Here is a 19,252-nt window from a genome sequence, read left to right on the forward strand (position 1 = left end):
AGGGGGCTGATCAGCAGGAGAACTTGGTGCAGGGCACTTGGTTTGAGGAAGGTTTGTGCAGGTGTGCTGTGGGAGGGAACCTGGAGTGGAGGCCTGGCCGGAGGGGGCATGTCTGCAGGAGAACCTGATCACAAGTTAGCATATGTTGGCACGGTGCTGGTTCCCGTGGGTGTCTGTGTCTAGGCTGGAGATCAGGGGAGGGAAATGGTACCCACATGCTCCTTTGTTCCTGGAAGAGTCTCCAATGATCTGTCCCTTCAGCACATGTTCTGAGATTAGTAAACCTCCCTCCCATATACCCGAGGCATTTTTCAGCTGCTGCTTCTATGCTTTGTCTCCACAGGCTGTTGTGCTATCTCTGTAAGGCCAGGGCCTGAGTTTCCTCTCCCCGAGCCAAGCCCACTGATTTTTAATGTTCCAGGTGTTAAGCCCTACTGCTTGTAACAAATCATGAAATTATAACCGGCTGGCTTTCAAAGCCAAATATTATGGGGATTCGTCTTCCCTGGGCCTGGGGTGTCTGGTATGAAGGTCTGTGTTTTTCCCCTTTCTACGTCTGTGGCATCCCTCCTTCCCGCAGGCCCATTTGGCTCCTGACTGTGTCTCTGGCCTTCCTACCCTCTTTCATGCGGCCTCTTCCCTACATTTCGCTGTGGAGTTTGTTCTGCCAGTCTTCAGGTGGTTTTCAGATTTATCCCGATGTGGTGTTATCTAGGTGTATCGGTGGGATGAGGTAAACTTAGGGCCCTCCTACTCTGCCGTCTTCCCCAGAAGTCCCAATCCCTTTTAAGTCAGGACTGCCAACGTGTCCAGCGTTCAAATACTCAGATGTCCCTTTGGGAAATTTGGGGTCATAAAATCAGGCCAGGATTGCTAGGCTGACCAAAAGATTGCCAACCAACCAGTTTAATCATTTAATTATAGTAACGATGCTTCTCTATTTGAGCGATATGTAGCAATATGCTCCATATGAGCCCCTGGGTTAGATACTGAGGAGTTGGTCATAAAAAAATTTTTTTTAATTAAAAGTGCTTCTGCCCTTGAAAAACTCAGGTTCTGCCGGGGGTGACAATACACCATGACCACGTGGTGGTCAGAGCATGGTAGAAGGGCATTCATCTCTGGCCCCAAAGGAGAACTGTTGCTTATTGAGCACCTACTAGGTGCAGACACTGTCTTCAATCCTCTTAAGACCCTCGTCCTCTTTACATGAGGAAATCGAGAGGTAGGTAGTTTCTCTAACACTAAGTGTCTCAGCTGGTATTCAAACTCACATCTTTTGACTATTACATTCACGCGCTTCACACAAATCCATGGCACTCGTCTGAGCCATGGAAGTGGTGGTTGGGATGGCACAGCCTCTTCTCCTGACCCATTCTGACCCTGGGGTGGAAGATGACACGCCAGCCTGCTGAGTTGTCCTCATGCCTGTGTTTCCCCTATATCTATCTTCCCTCAGCCCCCAAATCAGCAGTCTTAGAAGAAATGCTTCATAACTTAGACTTCTGTGATATTTTGGTGCTCGGAGGGGACCTGGACCCAAGACAGGAGTGCTTGGAGCTCAACCACAGTGAGCTCCATCAGCGACACCTGGATGCCACCAATTCCACAGCAGGCTACTCTATCTACGGTAAGACCACACTCAGCCCCTTAACCTGGTTAAGGTACTCTCCTCTCAGAGTACCTCATGCTGGAGTCCTGAGTGTCATGGTGCTGTCACCTGTGGAGGAGGCGTCAGGTAGGGACCCTTGACCTCAGAGCATGGACTTCTAGCCCCTCCTTCAGTGAGCTGCTCCAGCAGCTTGAGGATCTCTTCTGTAGAAAGTAGGTGCATGCTTTCTAACGTTTGACCTCGGCAAATGTCATAGCAGCATTTGACAGGCTGAGGCCATTCTGGTCAGAGCCTAATGTATCCGGAAATCCTATGGGTCAGTTCAGTTGGCTCCTTAGAACTCCTGTATCCATGCATCGTCTGCCCTAAACATGTCAAGCTCTTACCCTGGCCAGACTCAGGAGAACCGCAGGTCCCAGCAGCCACATTCCGCACCCCGTCTTCTACCTTCTTCTGACAGGCGTGCTCTCTTGGCACAGGTGTGGGCTCCATGAGCCGCTACGAGCAGGTGCTGCGTCACATGCGCTACCGCCACTGGCGTCCGGGCTCCCTCGAGGCCCGGCGGTTCCGAATCAAGTGCTCAGAACTCAACGGACGTTATACCAGCAATGAGTTCAACCTGGAAGTGAGTGGGTCCTGCCGTCGTTAGGGAATCGCAGTTACCCACCTGTTCCTCACTCGTTTGGGTCCACCTGCCACTCCCGGTCAGCAGCACCTCTCCCTGCTCTTCCTAGGTCAGCGTCCTCCATGAGGCCAGAGTCTCAGACAAGGAGCATGTCAACCACCTCATTGTGCAGCCTCCCTTCCTGCAGTCTGTCCACCACCCTGAGTCCCAGAGTAGCATCCAGCGCAGTTCAGGTAGGTGGCCCGGGAGGAAGGACCTCAGGAAATCAGGCGGTCCCCGTGATTCAAGACCATCCACTAACAGGTACGGTGCAGCAGCCACAGGCGCCCAGAACTGCAGGAGGGACCCAGGAATGGGAAAGCTGCGGACCCCGCCTCTGAGGTGCTCCCAGCCTCAGGGGCTAGTCAGGGACGAAGTCACAATATACCGTAGCAGAGGTTAGTACGGAGTGTTAGGGTAAAATCTTCCAAGTCCTTTGAGGCCTCACTCAGAGCCACATCCTGTGTGAAGCTTTCCCTGCGCCCCTTCCTATGCGTTCTCTCACACACGTGCACACCACATCGCAGTCTCCCACGCTTACTTCAGTTCGTCTTGCCATTTGCGTTACTGTCTGGTGGGCATTGTTCTGTCCCTAAATTCCACCGTGCCTGGCTCTCAGTGGAAGCTGCCCTAGACTTTGAGGGGAAAAGCAAGAGATAGAAGAGAACATACACCAATTATTTGATTTATTCCTCACAAGGATGCCATGCGATAAGAATTATTAAACCCATTACAGAGATGAAGAAAACGAAGCCCGGACAGGGTGAGGTGCTGGCCCCGAGTTCCACAGCTGAGAAGTGGTAGGGCGGGTTTTAGCCTACACGCTGTTGCATTCACACCCCATCCCCACACTGAGCTGGTCCTTCCATTCACGACGTTGTGTGGATTCCTTCCTGGTTCCAGTGGTCCCCAGCATCGCCACCGTGGTCGTCATCATCTCCGTGTGCATGCTGGTGTTCGTCGTGGCCATGGGCGTGTACCGGGTCCGGATCGCCCACCAGCACTTCACCCAGGAGATGGAGGCTGCCAAGGAGGCTGAGATGGATTGGGACGACTCTGCGCTCACTATCACCGTCAACCCCATGGAGGTGATCCTCATGCAGGGGCTGGGATCTTGGGGCAGGAGGCTTCCCCTCCCCCGGCTCCATCTGCCCTGTGCTAGAAGCCCTGCCTCAACTAACCCCGCCCCACTGACCCTTGCCTTCTCTGAGCACCTTCGGCCCCCTCAACCTGCATGGACCATACTTTCCCCCCAGCTGCATTCACGGATTAAAAATATGTGAATTGCTCTCACCCTACAACCCACCAGACACTTCTTAAGACAAGCAGCCATGTGGTGTCTATCCCTTGCCTCCCCCATAGTATTGAACTCAGAGCTGACTAACTAAGAAAGACTCAGGATTGAATCTTTGATTAGCAGTGTAAATTAGATGGCTCTGCTGCCTGCAGAGCTCACTTAAAGGCTCAGAATAGCTTAAAACAAAAACACAACAGCAATACCTGCCATTCACTGAGCCCCCATCATGCCGGACACTGCCCAGGCGCTCTGTATACACCACCCCATTTTATCTTCCCAACCCCCTGTGAAGTAGAGGTTCTCATCCTCACTTCTCAAGGTGGGAACCAGCTCAGAGAAGAAAGTCAAAGTGCTCAAACTGACGAAGCTGGTAATGGCAGTGCCAACAGTCAACTCAAGGTGGCTGGATCCTAAAGTCGTATCATTTCAGTTAGCCAGCAACCTCCAGCATCCACCCATGAGGGTCTAAGGCCCCAGCTCTGGACATACGAATATCAGAGTGCCCTTTGGATTGCCCAAGGGTCCTTGGCGGTGGTAGAGGCAGGAGTAGAGAAACAGAGGAAGATCAAGAGGAGTCACTAAGGAATGAAGATTCTCCCAGTGTGGTCCCCAAGTTCCCCGTGAGTTGGCCTCCTGCTCTGGTATCACAGCCAGCGTGCCGAGGTAGCTCTGGTTCTCGCTGAGCATGCACGGTGGGGACACCAGCCTTTCCACCCTCGGAGAGCTGGGCTGCGGGAAACGAGCCCCTATGCCTGGAGCAATCTGAGTACTGGGCGCGAGTGTTCTTACCGAGTGCTAACCTGCTGATGCCAATGGTCCGTGAAGCATGAGGAGGGAGAGTCATCAAGGCTGGAGTGTTCAGGAAAGATTTCTTGGAGGTGGTTAGCCTTAGGGAGGCCTTGAAGAATGGGTTAGGATGGGGCGGGCACAGGCAAGGTAGAAAAACAGCCCCTCCAAGGAAGAGATGCAAGCATGCAAGGGCATACATCGTTTATGGCTGTTTCATCAACTCAAAACATAAATCCAGAACTAAGCTTTTGCTAGAATCACCAAAAAGCTGGTGGGAGTGCGGTGGGGGGGAGGGGCAGGAATGGAGCTAGAAAACAGTGGGGTTGAGTTTGAGGACAAGAGTCTCAGCCAGTGAGGGGAGGCATGGAAAAGGAGGACCATGAACTTTCCTTCCCGAAGGAATATTTCTGAGGAGCAGCACACCTGAGTCTTGGCTTAGAAGACCTTCTGCTCCCAGAGAACATGATTTCACTTGGAAACGGGCTGTATGCTTCTCAGTGAGAGAATAGCATTTAAGCTAACACTTAAGACTTGGAAAGCTCCATACAGACAGGCTGCAGAAATGCCAGAAAGCAAATGTTGGCCTGAAAGGTTTCTAGTGGTGGAAGGGATTGGCTTCGATATCGTGTGTTTAAAACCCACAATTTACCTTGGGTCCAGGTCTTGAAATTCGCTATTTCTTCTTGGTCGTTAGCCCTCTGATTTGTGTTTCACCAGACGACCTCGCGTCCGGGAGGCCTGTCCCCAGGGCCACGGGTTTAGCAGGAAGTGAAGGAGTTCAAGGGGCCTGAAATGTTCCCTCAGTGGAGGGAGAAACATGTAAGTTCCAAAGTGGTTTTTGCTCAGCCCCTGACGAGCATGTCCCTTCTCTCCCCAACATCCAGAAACATGAAGAACCAGGGCGTGGGGACGAGGAGACTGAGGAGGAGGAGGAGGAAGAAGTAGAGGAAGACATGAGCTCCAGCAGCAGTGAGTCAGAGGACAGCGAAGAGGAAGAGGAGGAGGAAGGGATGGGCAAGGGCAGACACAGGCAGAGCGGAGCCAGGCACACCCAGCTGGAGTGGGACGACTCGGCCCTGCCCTACTAGCACCCTGCTGCCTGCGCCCACCCACGTGTCCCTTTTGTAAGCCCCACCCAATGTATGCCCAAGTCTATCACACGCCGCCTCTGATTCCTATGACAGCTCTGGGCAGGCCTTCCCCAGCGTCCTGGAAGCCACCCTTTATGCCTTGGGCATTCCCTGTGTCTCAGCCCTGGGGAGGATCCAAGACTCCCAGGGTCATCTTTAGTGGGGACTTCTGGGGGGACTTTGTCCTGTAGCCTCCCACGTCTGCCCTGGGCTCACCCAGCATCCTGTCAGCCAGTCTGCAGAGTTCTGCCTGTGCTCTTCTCTGCAGGGGAGAAAGCCCGCCTCTATGTCACTCACCTCCCCTGAACCCCCTGTGCCCCGGGCCCTTGGGTTCCAGCTCGCCGTGTGTGCACCTGCCCTGTTTCCACTTCCACACAGAGCAGCAGGTCCTTACCTGACTCCTCAGGTGGCTTCACACAGGCAAGGCGGTCAGACTTCGCACACAAGAGGTCTCCGTTCCTACAGGAAAGGCCTTGGTGAGGCAGAATTAATGTATAGGGAAAGGTTCACAGACATGCGCGCACATGCACCCATACGCTCTCCCCAGTTTGGAGAGCCTTTCCCTTTGTCTTTTCCGACGCCACATAAGCTTAGGTGAAAAGTCCAAAACCAAGGAGAGGTCCTTGGCCACAGCAGGGCCTGGTCCCCAGTCAGAGTTCTCTGTCAGCCTGCCTTGGCTGCCCTGCTAGGGGCTGCCACCACACGATATCACAGGAGCCAGGAAGCATTCCACAGAGGCACTGCCCCAGGCGACAGCACGACAAGCCTGCAGCCAGGGACCAGAAGGAAGGGCTGACAGGACGAGCAGCTGGGCATCACTGCGGGCACAGATCTCGGGGCGGGGGGGTTCTCCCCAGCCAGAGGGCAGCCGGAGGTTGACAAGGCTCTCAGCATTTAGTCTTAGGGTCCCTCGTCACCTGTTTCACACTGTTTTGCCTCTTGAGAAAATGCATCCCTCTCAGATGTATTAGGACTATCATGAACTGCGCCAAATCTAATATGAAAGTTTGGAGATTTGAATGCTAGGAATTAGGACTCTATCTGATTGATAGTAACAGCTGCTTCTTTATTCTTCTCATAAAAGGAGCAATGCTTCGGGTGGAGGGCAAATATATCTGAAAACCTAATTTCTTTCTTCTTGTTTTAATAAGAAAATCTTTTCCACCTCCATCCTAACATGGACGTGAGGAGAACTGTTGCTATAGTAACTTGTCTGTGCTCTTTTGTGACCAAGAGAATAGCAGGCAAAAACAGGGCCATTCTAGGACTTGCACAAGGCTCTGAGACCGTCTTTGTTTGTTTTAAAGGTCTCTGGCTTTGTCCTCGGTCTGTACAATCTGTCCCTATCCTCCCACCCACCCCCCACCCTGGCCCATTCCATACTGGCATAGGCACAGAGCTGGCCCCTAGTCACAGTGGCATTCAGATTCAAAAGAAAGTTGAGAATCTGTTCATTCTACTCACCGTGTCACCAAAACAGAGCTTAAGGGGGTCCATCATCCATGTCTTCTAGTTTGACCTCCACCCAGCTTGGATCCATGACTGGCCCCTGCAACCTTCTGATTCAAGCAGACTACCTGATGCAGCTTTTTCCTCCACCGAAAGTGGCTTTTGCATATCTGTTCCGTCCTTGAGCCCCACCATAATTCTGTCAGGGAGCTGGGACATCTCCTGTCAGGCATATTTCGAGTAAACGAGCTTCAGAGTTTCAGCACCTTGCTCAGAGTCAGTCAGAGCTAGAGACAAGACCAGACTCCCCACCTTCCCCTCTTGGTCCAGTGCCCACCACCCCACTTCTACTTATATTCATATTTATACAGCTCACTGGCATTGCTGAGGACCTACTATGTGCTAGGCACTCAACCAGCAGCCCTACGAAATGCTAAAGCTGGGTAAGAGGAGCGTCTCCCCTCCCAGGATATAATAGTTGCAGAGGGGGAACCAACAAGCATAGAAATTATACAAAACAGACCTAGAGCAGGGAGAGAAGTCGCAGGAGGAAGAAGCACACAATCACAAACTTGGTCAGTACTCTTATTTTTCACGTCTTAGGGAAAAATGCAGGCAGGAGTTTGGGATTTTATAGTCATTGAATGGAAATAGACACTTTGGTGAATTCTCCCAACCGAAACGCCCTTTTCCATTAGGCTGTGTCTGCACATCTACAAGGAGAAAATCTCTAACACTGCTTAGGTCCCCACCATTCCCTCTGTTAAATAAAAAAAGATTCTCTGGTTAGGCATTTAGGAGCTAACAGAATTCTCCCAAAATTATGGCAGTAAAAACCAAATTTATGGTTTAAAACCAATTTTTTGTTGTTATTCCTAAGAATTTTTTTAATGTTTCAAGTTTTTAAATTCTAGTAACTTAACGTATAGTATAATATTAGTTTCAGGAGTAGAATTCAGTGATTCATCACTTACGTACAACACCCAGTGCTCGTCACAACCAATTCTTTTTCAACTGAATTTCCATTTAAAATATTGTAAGTCTGGTTTTCATGAGCGCACCCTGCAGAGTCCTTTTGGTTTGGCTGGGGTGGGAAGGGGTTCCTCATGCTCTCGGGTGGTCTCCAGTGGCTGCCTCACTTACTCATGGTGGAGTGGGCTGTCTGGAGCATAATCTGGGGAGGGTATTGGGGGATCAGATAGAAGTGGCACTTGGCTAAGGACGCAGAGTTCGATCATTTGTGACTAGACTGATGTAGAAAAACAATGGGAACCACAAGTCAGGACCCTCTCCATCAACTCACGTTGCTCAAAGTCAGAGTGCATGTCAGCTCCAAAGACGAGGCAATTGAAATAATACTGCTGGGTTGATGGGCATTTATCATGTTCCCGACACCCTACTCAACGAGGAGTGGTTATGTGAAAGTAGCAGAAGCTTCAGGGACTATTCAGGTGAGTGGCGAGTAATGTAACTTGCCCTCCACCAGATATTCTAATGAGGAGTGAAAAATGTCATCAACCAGCCCAGCGTTTTCCAGGCTCCATATGCTGGTATCCGGGAACCAGAACTCCCAGACGGCCCAGACACATGGGCAGACGTCAGAAGCAGCAGATGCAGGCTCGTACCCCAGAAGAACAGCTGACCAGTTTGGCCACAGGCCAGACCATTGCTGATCTTGCCAAGAGGATGACCAGATTCTGCTCTCTGGAGCTGGAAAACAGATTGGCTGAAACCTCTCAAGTGATCGGATGACAGGGAGGAAGAGGAAGACGAGGTTGAAATGGAAAAGGCCAGTACAGAATGAGAGGCCCGATGGAGTAAAGCAATCAACTAGTTGGTCACCTGTCTTAAAGAATACCAAAAGTATATTCTAGTAAGTTAATCAAATGCTTTAAATCTGACCAAGGCCCAAATTTATGTAGGTAACAAAAATGTGATTTGAGTGGGATCTTATTTCATTACCACTTTCTTGCGTGTCCTCAATCATCCTATCAAGCAGGGTTTAGACCACGTATCTCTGCAGGTTGCAAGAGCTGTACCTTGTCGACACAGACCCTCTAGGGAGAGGGCTCCTGGCGGGAGGCAATGTTCTCCATGCCTGTACATACAGCAGATGTCAGCAAACTTTATCTATAAAGAGCCAGAGAATAAATATTTGGAGCTTTGAAGGCCATATGGTTTCTGTTGCAAGTATTCAACTCTGCCACTGTAGCATGAAACAAGCCACAGACAATACATACATAAATGAATGGATATGGCTATGTTCCAGAAAAAATTATTTATGAATACTAAAAAAGCAGACAATTTGATTTCATATTTCCACATATCATGAAATTTTATCACTCTTTTTTGATTTTTACTTTTTGACCGTTTAAAAATTGAACAACTCTTCTGAGCCCACGGGCCATACAAAACCCAGCAGCCTGCCAGATTTGGCCTGGGGGTCATAGTCTGCACACATTTACCATACGTTCAAGGAAAGTAGCCTTCCCATTTACCAAGGGAAAGTAGATTGCTATCTTTGACCCTTCCTTCAACTACCCAGCGGCCTTTGCCTCCAAAATGAACAACAACTCCATAGCCCTTAATTAAGTGCTTTTAAATGTCCACGTCCCAGTGAGAAAATGACAACAAAAAACACCTGTTACTGGTCAAATTGACTTGAACGCAGACAAACATTCATCAAGAACTCCAAGCCCTGGCTACGAGAACTGACTGACCACTGAGCACTAACCCCCTTGAGCTCAGGGCCATCTCCAGGCACAGCGCCTTCCCAGCACAACTCAGCCCATAATGATTTCTAAGCAGGAGTGTTCATTATCTCAGACGGATTTCCATTTCAGCCCTGCTCATGCCATTGCTCTAAAAATGATCCTAAAGACTTTTGACTGTTTGAATCAATAGCAACATAATCAGTAGAAAGCCCTACCCAGCACATTTCAAAATTAGCAGTCTTCGTGGCTCTATGATTCAATATTAGCAAGCGGAAGAAAAGAGGACTTTTTCTTAACCATCCGCTCATTGAAATTAACCAAATCAGTTTTACAAAAAAAGTGAGGGAGTGAGTTTAATTCTTTGAAAGAATTTACTAGTGAAAAGTAGATGATTTTCAGGTAAGATCATTCTCAGGCCTTTGTGGGAACCCCAAAGCCCCTGCAAAGTACTCTGGAGGGCCATGGACAGTACAGGATCCTCTGTCTGCATCAGACTTTTATTGAGGCTGACAAGCCGAAGCCCTGGGCACAATTTAACTTTTATGTAATCACTTTCTGCTGCCCAGCTGCAGACGAAGGAAATGAACAGTGAAAGTTTTGAAGTCTACTCCAGCACCTCATTCCCTGCCTTTATTTATTCTATCTTATAAATTTATTCTGCACCTACTTTATAGATCTTGCTCTAGTTTTCTTTCTGGCACCAACTACAAAGGAGAGCTGGCTTTGCAAGGGCTAGGGACTAGAAGTCAAACTTGACTCTCTCCCAAGATGACGCAAAGAGACACAAAAAGGTACCCCAGAAAGCAATCCAACATGCCCTGGATGCCATTAGTGAACAGATGGGACTCTGGGTTTGCAGCTACATTCAATGTAATTCAGCAACTCCTTGCTGAGTGCCCACGATGTGCCAGGCCCAGTGCCAGAAACGGGGGAATGGGGGATGAATGAGGTATGGCCCTGCCCAGGCGGGTCTCCCGGTCTCATGAGCTGTTGGCCTGCTTCCTTTACGGTGTTGGAGGCTGAGAGCAGTTAGGACTGGTGCCGATAGAAGTTTGGAGTTGGGGGAGGTGGGTAACTTGCTTTGGTAGTTCTCCGCCCTAAGTTAGAAGGCAGGTGTGATTCTAGGAGCCCTCACACACATTGCCAAGGCCAACGGAGGAGAGCTCTAGGGAAGCAGGCAATGCTTCCCCTAGATGTTTCTAATTCTGCCCCAGCCCAACCCAGGTCACTTATGGATAAAAGCCAGTCACTCTGCTCACAAGGTGGATGTCACATGGCTGATGGCTGAAACTAGGCCAAAGGAAGTTCTTCGGTATGAACAGAGGCAGTCAGACCTGGAAAGTAAGCCAGGTACAGGGGCCGGTGTGTGCCAAGTTCCAAAGGCATGAAAAGCCTGACGTGAAGGAGCCCCCTGAGGCCTGAAGTCAGAGCTGAGGAGGGAAGAAGGGCCTGACTTTGGAGGACCTGCTAAGGGGCCACAGGACACTGAAGAGCAGTGGTTCTCAAGGTGTACCCCTGGACCAGAGCATCGCCTGGGGATGAGCAAGAAATGCAAATTCTCGGGATCCAGCCAAGAGCTAGGGCAGCAGAAACCGGGGGTGGGCCCAGCAGTGGATGTTTGAAGGCTCTCTGACCCTGCTGCACTCTAAGGTTTGAAAACCACTGATGCAGAGGACGACAGCGACTTTCACTAGCACTGGGAGAAGATGATTAACAGGAGAAGAGAGTCAGTTACTAGTGTAGAAGACAGGGAGTCAAAGCAGAGCTCCCCATGAACCCTCCAGGGCCCTCCAGACTCTGGTCCATACTCCTGAGGCAGTGATTTCAAGGAAACTTGGGTGGAGTCCCAACTCCACTCCTCCACCTCCTGCTGGCCTGGCCCCTTTCATCCTAGAGAGAGACCCCATCCAGGGGAGGCTGTAGTGAGGCCACCCATCCCTAGGGAGGCTGCCTTCCAGATTCCCACTGATGAGCAGCCTGCTGAAGGGCCCTATTTGAGGGGAAATGGTTTAACTGTAGCGGTGTCCCTACGTCACCAGGGGAGCGAGTCCCCACACGGCATCTATGCCGTGGAGCCACAAGGGCCTACAGAGAGTGGAGTGGGGTCGTTTAAGGACACTGCCAGCTTTACTACAGTGCTGCTCCATCTGTAAGATGACAGGGTCATGCAGCGTCACAATCCAAACACGAAACCGGATGGAGAATGAATGGCTTTTCTTGGAAAGGCAGTAGTTCATTCTGGATGTTACTAAAAGTAGAAAACAAAACCCAAAACAAACCTGCAGCATTCTCTCCAGGCAGAATCTGTGCTGGCCTTTGAACCTCTAAGACCTGCAAAGGTACCAATCCCCACCAATTCCCTTTTCCCCTACCTCCCAGAAGCCTGAGGTCTGCCAAGTATTGACTTAGGTTTTTGATTTATGGCTTAAACTCTGCAAAGGTCTACAACCTTTTCGGGAGAAACTAGTTGGCACTCTATCAGTCACTTCCACCTACCTGTGGCACAGAATCTGTCCTCACTCAAGGCTCCTGGGAGTCAGAAAACTGGGCCGTTGGGCCTTGGGGTGGAAGGACAGAGGAGGAGTGGGCTGGAAGGGCACCCAGACACATGGCCTGGGAGAGCTCATGCCTGCTGTTCAGTTTCTAAGAACCCAGTTCCCTCTTGACCAGAGGCACATTCCTGGTCCTATCAGCCCTGTCCTTGCTAAGTCCTCCCCCAAATGCCCTAAAGGATACTTCCATTTCTCCAGCCCAGTTTGTGGAAAGGTCTTCTGATTAAATGCCCAACCAATCCCTTGAGGGCACAGTGACCATATCAAGAACAACCATCTCTAACACATTAGAGTATGCTAAAGAACCAACAGAGCTTGCCAGTTGTTTGTGAGACGCACGGGAGAGAGCAGATGCAAGAGGGGAAAGGAAAGTCTCTTCATGTTCATGTCACTTAGGTCCAGAAGAACTTTCTTTATAGCCTGGCCTCTCTTTGTGAATTCTCGGATGCAACGTCTCTCTCCCAAGACCTTAAGACAATTTTGTTTCCCTGAAGTTAAGTCACTTATTACAAAGCCCCCATGGGACAAAAGGACAAGGAATGGGGCGGCAAGACGTGGGTGGAGAGGCCTCAGGTAGTTCTGGGAGCAGGATGGGCTCTGTTCTCATTGGCAAGCTTAGATCTGAGTCCAGTCAGAAGGGTCTGGAGCTCCAATCCAGCCAGGACACCAGGCAGAGAGAGTGAGTATGAGGGGCGTTTATCGGGAAGACTGGACACAGAGGACACACACAAGGTAAATCACTGTGTGGGTTATACCAGCCATTTGCATTTGTCCGAAACAGGGGAGAACTGTGTCCCAACATCAGCTAGTCCCTCCCATTCCAGGCCGCAGAGAGAGCTGCTATCTCTGGACCGTGGAGGTGACACATCTCCAGAGTCAGAGTCCCACTCCACGAGAACTGTCCGTTGAATGAAATGGAACCACAGCTCTCAGGCACCAACTGGGGACCCTAACCGGGCCCCAGAAAACATGGCTGTGTGAGGCTATCTGGCCCCTCAGCTCCTGCCGCCTTTGCTGTCACAGGCTCCCTCGTCAAGACAAGAGTCACTCACCTATCCCACCACCGTGGGTGCCTAGCACAGCACCTGGCCGACAGCACGGGCTTGACAAATGGTGAATTAACCAGAATACCAGAGACCACCTGACCTCAGCAAATGGACAGGATGTGAAAAGTTAAGATGCTTCAATAGAAAAAGATTCCACCACCTTTTCTCTTACTATATAGGTTGGGATACTTCATAAAATCAGAGCGAGAAGGAGTAGAAGTACATAGAGGGGCAGAAAAAGAACAGGAATGGGGTCGTTGGACAGCGGCCCCTTCCCATCTATAACCAGTAAAAGGTGCCCCTAAGCACAGAGCAGTTGCAGGGGCCTTGATAAGCCCACCTGCTCCATCCTCTAGGTCCTGGGCAGCGTCCTGAGGACGGGGGTCCTCATCTGTTAACGACCCTAGTCCTGTGCTGCTCTGCAGCCACTTTTACCAGATTCACTGTCAAGATCCGTCAAGGTGAAGCTCAGCCATCAACAGATGAAGGAAAAGACGACAACAGACGTGAGAAGAGCCAAAATGCAGACGGCGTGTATTAATCCCAGGCGAAAGAACCGTGCCGGCTTTAACGTCTGTTCGCTTTTATCTCGAAATGAAAATGCATCTCTGCTGCCCAGACCCTTTCCTGAGCATTTCAGAACAGAAATGGGACAACACACACACACACACACACACACGGCAAGGGTTCTTTTCCACAGCAGAAAGAGCTACCGGAGAAAGGAGCCCACAGGCTGTGTCTAGGTGCAGGAGCAGAGAACCAACCACAGGTCTCAGCGAGTCCAGCCCTGTGAAAAAGGGAGAGGAAGGGCCAGGAGACAGCTGTCCTTAGGAAGGTTCGTTAGGGCCTCTATGATGAAGGGCTCCACTTGGGCCTGTAGGTCACAGATAGGAATACAATGTGCACACCCCTGCAGACAAAAGTCCATCCATCCTGAGCCGTGTGCAACACACCCCTAGCTCCTCCCTCGGCTGCAAAGGAGCCTCCAATGTGTAGGATTTGGAAGCGGCCACACACATCTTCACTTGTAAACTTCAAATGGTGGAAATAAGGAAAAGGTTTTTGGATATTAGGAAGTTACACTTGATACCCAGGGCTGATCCCTCAAAAGGCAAAGAAAGAGAGATTGAGGGAAAGTGGACTCCGAGTTAGAGAGGGAACAGGGGAGGCTGGGGAAGAGTGACAGAACAGGAACACGCTCCCCCGGGAAGCCAGAGCATTGCTCTGTACTGAAAGCTGTATCCAAGCTTCAGCAAACTCTGGGCAAGCCTGGCCGTGTGACCCAGAGGCAGTCAAATCAGTGCCTCCAAAGTCAGACCTGTTCAAAGGTGATTTCATCTTAATTGAACTAGTCATGATGGATCAATCCACTTGATCGCTTCCAGCCCGACCTCAGTGGCTTTCAAAAAAGTTGTTGATGCCCTGAGCTGGACAGCTTGGAAGGAAAGTGAAGAAAACCAGCTGGTGAATTTAGGAAAGAAACTGCATGTAGAAGTTGGTTGTTTTCAAAGAAATCTGTAGGTATTAGAGTTAGGTGTGTTATGTTATTGGCATGGGCATTATAACGTCAGTAAGGTAAGATTCAGAATGACTTGGTGGGGCACTTGTTTGGAAAATCAGTTTATGTGTTAAATAGAAGTTATCAGGGACAAGTAGGCTAAGGACAGCAATATATGTGTGTCACATGCAAATATATACATATGTATGTATATATACATACATACACATAAAATACAGAAATAAGTAAGATATAAAGATGTCAATGGTCCCAACACATTTTCAACTCCTTAGAAGCACAGGTTTGGATGTTATACTTTTTCTTATTGTCCTCATTTACTTTTAGCTCTCAAAGCACTGGGAACAGTGCCTGGCACATAGGAGTTTGGTAAGCATTGGGACATGGAAGGTCCAGCTTGTCACTACACGGTAAACACTCAGTCCTCACTATACATCAAACTAAATGAGCCATAGGGAAGCAGGCCAGCCACATTCCCCTCCTAGATTATCACAACCCGGCTGTGGAGAAGCCTTCCTGAATTGACAGATTCAGAGCAATGTCCAGCCAGCTGCAGGCACTGGATCTGGCTCTTGCCAGGATGCTGCACACAGTGGGTCTGCATCACTTAGACCTTATCTGCATAACACCTAACACTACTTCTACAGGGAACAGGGCTAGGGGCTCCCGTCCTATTGCATCTGCCATTTCCTAAACACTTGGAGCAATGCTGTGGAGTTTTGCCAACTTCAGACACAATTTGGAAACTAAATGAAACGATTCTGGGCTCAGCCAGTCCAAGAGGTCTAGGGATTTCTTCTCTCAGTCCTTCCCATGGTCCATATCTGGAGATGCCACCTCAGGGGGTAGGCCAGTGTGTGTCTGACACATGTCAGACTTCTGAGTGCTTCCAGCTGCCTCAAACAAATGAATCCTTTTAGTCTAGAAAATGTATTTGCTAAATATACTATTGTGTATGATGTGAAACAATGCAAACTTCGGACTATCTCGTTAGAAGGACTGTATGCATTTATATAATTGAATTTCAGGAGAGCACGTTGTCTTGCTCAGTGAATGAGGATGCCCAATAGAAGATGTTCAGAGAAAATGCCCCTTCCCCTCCCCACACCTCTCAGCCCCTCCCCTCATTGAGCCCCTGCCTAACTGGGCTGTCCTGTCCACTCCAGGCTGACGCAGAGTGACGGGCGCTGAGACTCTCCATGTATATAAAGATATAGGAAGAAAATAAGAACCACCACAGGAATCTGTTGGGCTTCTTCCCATGACTGTGATTTTACCCATGTTTGAGTCACAAACTTTAAATTTCTAACAATTAAGATTCTTGCAGTTTCCAAGTAATTTGTTAAATGCCTATTCGACACAGACAGATATTTATTTTCAGCCTTGACTTGTAAATGCCTACAAACTGATTCATGCTGGTGGTCGTTACGACACTTTCTGTGAATTGGTGAATAAATATGATTTTAGAATTTCACAGTAAAGATGACCTCTGAGAGTTTTTATCCTTCAGACTGTTGGACGAGGCGAGGTACCGACACCTGCTCAGCTGAGTCAACACTGTCTGGAGCTCTGTCCTACATCTTTGTGTGAAGGGAGGGGTGTGGGACAGGAGGGGTGGTGACATGGCGAGCTGGCCCCTCATCAGGCCTCCTGCGGGGCACCCTGTTCTACCCAGAGCACACCTCGGCAGCACTGCTACTGGAGCCGGTACAAAGCCAAGCCTCGTGTACTTGCGGACTGCCTGCAAAGTGCTGGAGCCCTCCGTGCCTGCCCTTAACTCTTGAAGCGGGCAGCTCTCACTAGTAACGTGAAGGTGAGACTCAGAGGCTCCACGGGCGTTGCCAGAGGGCAGGTGGGACTGAGCAGAGCCCTGTCCCTCCCCTAGCCCATTCGTCCCTGCCCCTCCATGCTGACCTCTCCTCACACCCAGGTGCCACCTTGTCCCTGCAGCCCACTGAGGCTGGCCCCCCTCCCCACGCAGAGCTGGTAGAGATCCAGAGCGCTTCCCTAGGCTCTGTGAGCTGCAGTTACAGCTGTCCCTCCCTCCTGGTTCCTACTGACCTGACCCAGGGGTGAGGCCTACCCTTTGCACAGAGAGAAGAAGGAAAAATTCAAAAATAGTTTTCTTAGAAGTGCTGCGGTCATGAAGAGGAGCCACGTTGCACATGACACAGCAACCAGCACATATCACAAAAGGCACCATCATCTGTTCAACTCCTTCTGGCCACCCTCCCCCAGCCATGTGCCGCCTGCCTGCCCCACCCTTCCCTGTCCTCCCCCTGCTCTTCTCCCTCCTCACCCTTCTCAGAAGGGACAACCTCCTTTCTTTTTCTCTTTGAAGAGCAGCTTTGTCATCTTTTCCTCATTCCCTGTGTCCTGCCAAAATCCAGGCCCATCCTTCTGCCCCAAGCAGTTCACCATGATCTCCTCCCAAATACATCATTCACATCCTAAGAGGAGTTCTTCTGCCTGATAAGACAGCATGTTTATTGCACCGAACTGTACTTTTGTACATCGGAGAGAGCCAGCAAGGAGCCTAGGCGGCTTTGTCCGTTTGTCCTTCCATCTTCACTTTGGTCACACACACACCCCACCCCACCCCACCCCCCACAGCCCATCCTTGGGCTTCCCTGGAGCCCAGTGTAGCAGCTCACTACCAGAGCCCTGACCTCCCTGCTCCCTTTTTCCCAAAGCAACCTGGCCCCTGTTCTTGCATCTAATAGATTCTTCATCTTCTGCCTGCGCCTGCGCCCTCTCGTCTCTTTCCAAAGCTTCCCCTCATCCCTCAGCACCACAGCTGCCTGCCGCTGGCTTCCCTCCTCAGCCGTGAGACCACACTGCCGAAGCTCCCTGGGAGGTGGCCTCCCATGCTGACAGGCTACAGAGACTTCAGGAACCTACCCTTTCTACACAAGACCCCTGGAGCTCTAGGGGCTCCTCATCCTTGGGGGTAAATGAGCTCCGTTCTCTAAACTGAAAGAGTCGTAGTTTATCAGGCCTGAGTACAGGGCGTCATACTGGGTTAACATGATAGAGGGTCCACCGCAAAAACTGATACACACCCACAAAAACCAGCTTCTAAACTACCAGACTATGGATGAAAGTCTCAGGCAGAGGTTCCATCTCAATCATACCTGCGTCCATACTCTAGCGCAGAGCCCAGGACAGAAAAGGCTCAGAGAGAATTAAACTGAACTGGATTAACCCTCAAGTCCAAGATCCTCAATGACCTGGCTCAACCTATGTTTTCCTCTTCCTATCTCCCAGTCCCCCAACATGAGTCCCATGTCTTGGTGTTCCCAAACACACGGTGAGCATTCCCACCTCCATGCTGTTGCTCCTGCGGCTCCCACTCCCTGGAATGCCATCCCCTCCCGTATCTCAGACCACGGAACTCTTATCCCTAACAGGAGTGCCCACTCCCAAGCTCCTAAGTTGTCTGTCAGTGATGCCGCCCTTGATTTTCCCAGTGGAATGTGATCCTACCATCCTCGCACCCCCAGAGCTGTCCTGATGTACTGTGAAGTGCCCCAAGGGGAGGCTGAGGGGAACAGGTCACGAGACATGCTGTTCTAAGCCACATTCAAATGCCTGCAGAGGTAACGCAGGTAGTGTGAGTATAACTACCTAGATGGGGCCTCTGGTGAAGAGAAAAATACACGCCAGGTCCAGAGTGGAAACTGCCTCTCTGCTCCAGCCAACTGTGTCAGTGCAAGAATGGCTGCCCATTATTGCCAGATTTCCTGATTTTTTTCTTTCAAGAGAGTTCTTAACAAGCCCTAATATATATTATATATAAATATGTAATCAATATAGCATATAGTAATATAGTATATATTTTGTAATTATAATTATATACTACATAAATGTCAAAGGTATGATTATTATACTATTAATTATACACACACACACACACACACACACATACATACTATTAATACACTGATAGCAATACTGGTACTACATTTTTTTTTTAAGATTTATTTACTTATTTTAGAGAGAGAGAGCACAAGGGAGTGTGAATGGGAGGGGCAGCAGCAGAGGGAGAGAGAGAATCTCAAGCAGACTCCACACCGAGCACACAGCTCAATGCAGGGTTCGATCTCACGACCCTGAGATCATGACCTGAGCCGAAACCAAGAACCAGACGCTCAACTGACTGTACCACCCAGCTGCCCCTGTACTACGTATATTTCTAAAACCAGTTTGACTACAGAACCCTTTATGTCATAAGGTATCTTTATCTGAGATAAGGGCCTGAAGCTGAGGCCCAGAGTTCTTCCCTTTGTTAGTGTCTCACTGGGAAACAATCCTGAACCAACAATTAATTTCATCCTAGATATGACTTCTCTGCAGAGACTTCCATATGTGCCTATGGATGTCACCAGGATGCTCTGTGCACACAAGCCTCACAGCCTGGGCTCCCAGGACCCATGAGCACTACCCACTGACTGCACTCAGAGCCCTCAGCCAGTTCTCTTTT

At 49.9% G+C, this 19,252-nt stretch overlaps 1 protein-coding gene across 1 annotated transcript in view; it reads left to right on the forward strand.

Moving 5' to 3' along the window:
- CLSTN2 (calsyntenin 2) overlaps positions 1–16,250 on the forward strand; it is a 615,182-nt gene extending 598,932 nt beyond the window's left edge. Inside the window, exons 13-17 of the mRNA XM_045791881.2 lie at positions 1,460–1,630; positions 2,092–2,237; positions 2,347–2,470; positions 3,180–3,364; positions 5,247–16,250. Coding sequence (XP_045647837.1) covers positions 1,460–1,630; positions 2,092–2,237; positions 2,347–2,470; positions 3,180–3,364; positions 5,247–5,450 — 830 coding nt within the window. The 3' untranslated portion in view covers positions 5,451–16,250. The remainder of the gene's footprint in view (positions 1–1,459; positions 1,631–2,091; positions 2,238–2,346; positions 2,471–3,179; positions 3,365–5,246) is intronic.
- Positions 16,251–19,252: the final 3,002 nt, after the last annotated feature.

This window comes from Ursus americanus, chromosome 20 (genome assembly GCF_024610735.1).
Source record: "Ursus americanus isolate L20-20 chromosome 20, mUrsAme1.1.p, whole genome shotgun sequence".
NCBI classification, from domain to species: Eukaryota; Metazoa; Chordata; class Mammalia; order Carnivora; family Ursidae; genus Ursus; species Ursus americanus.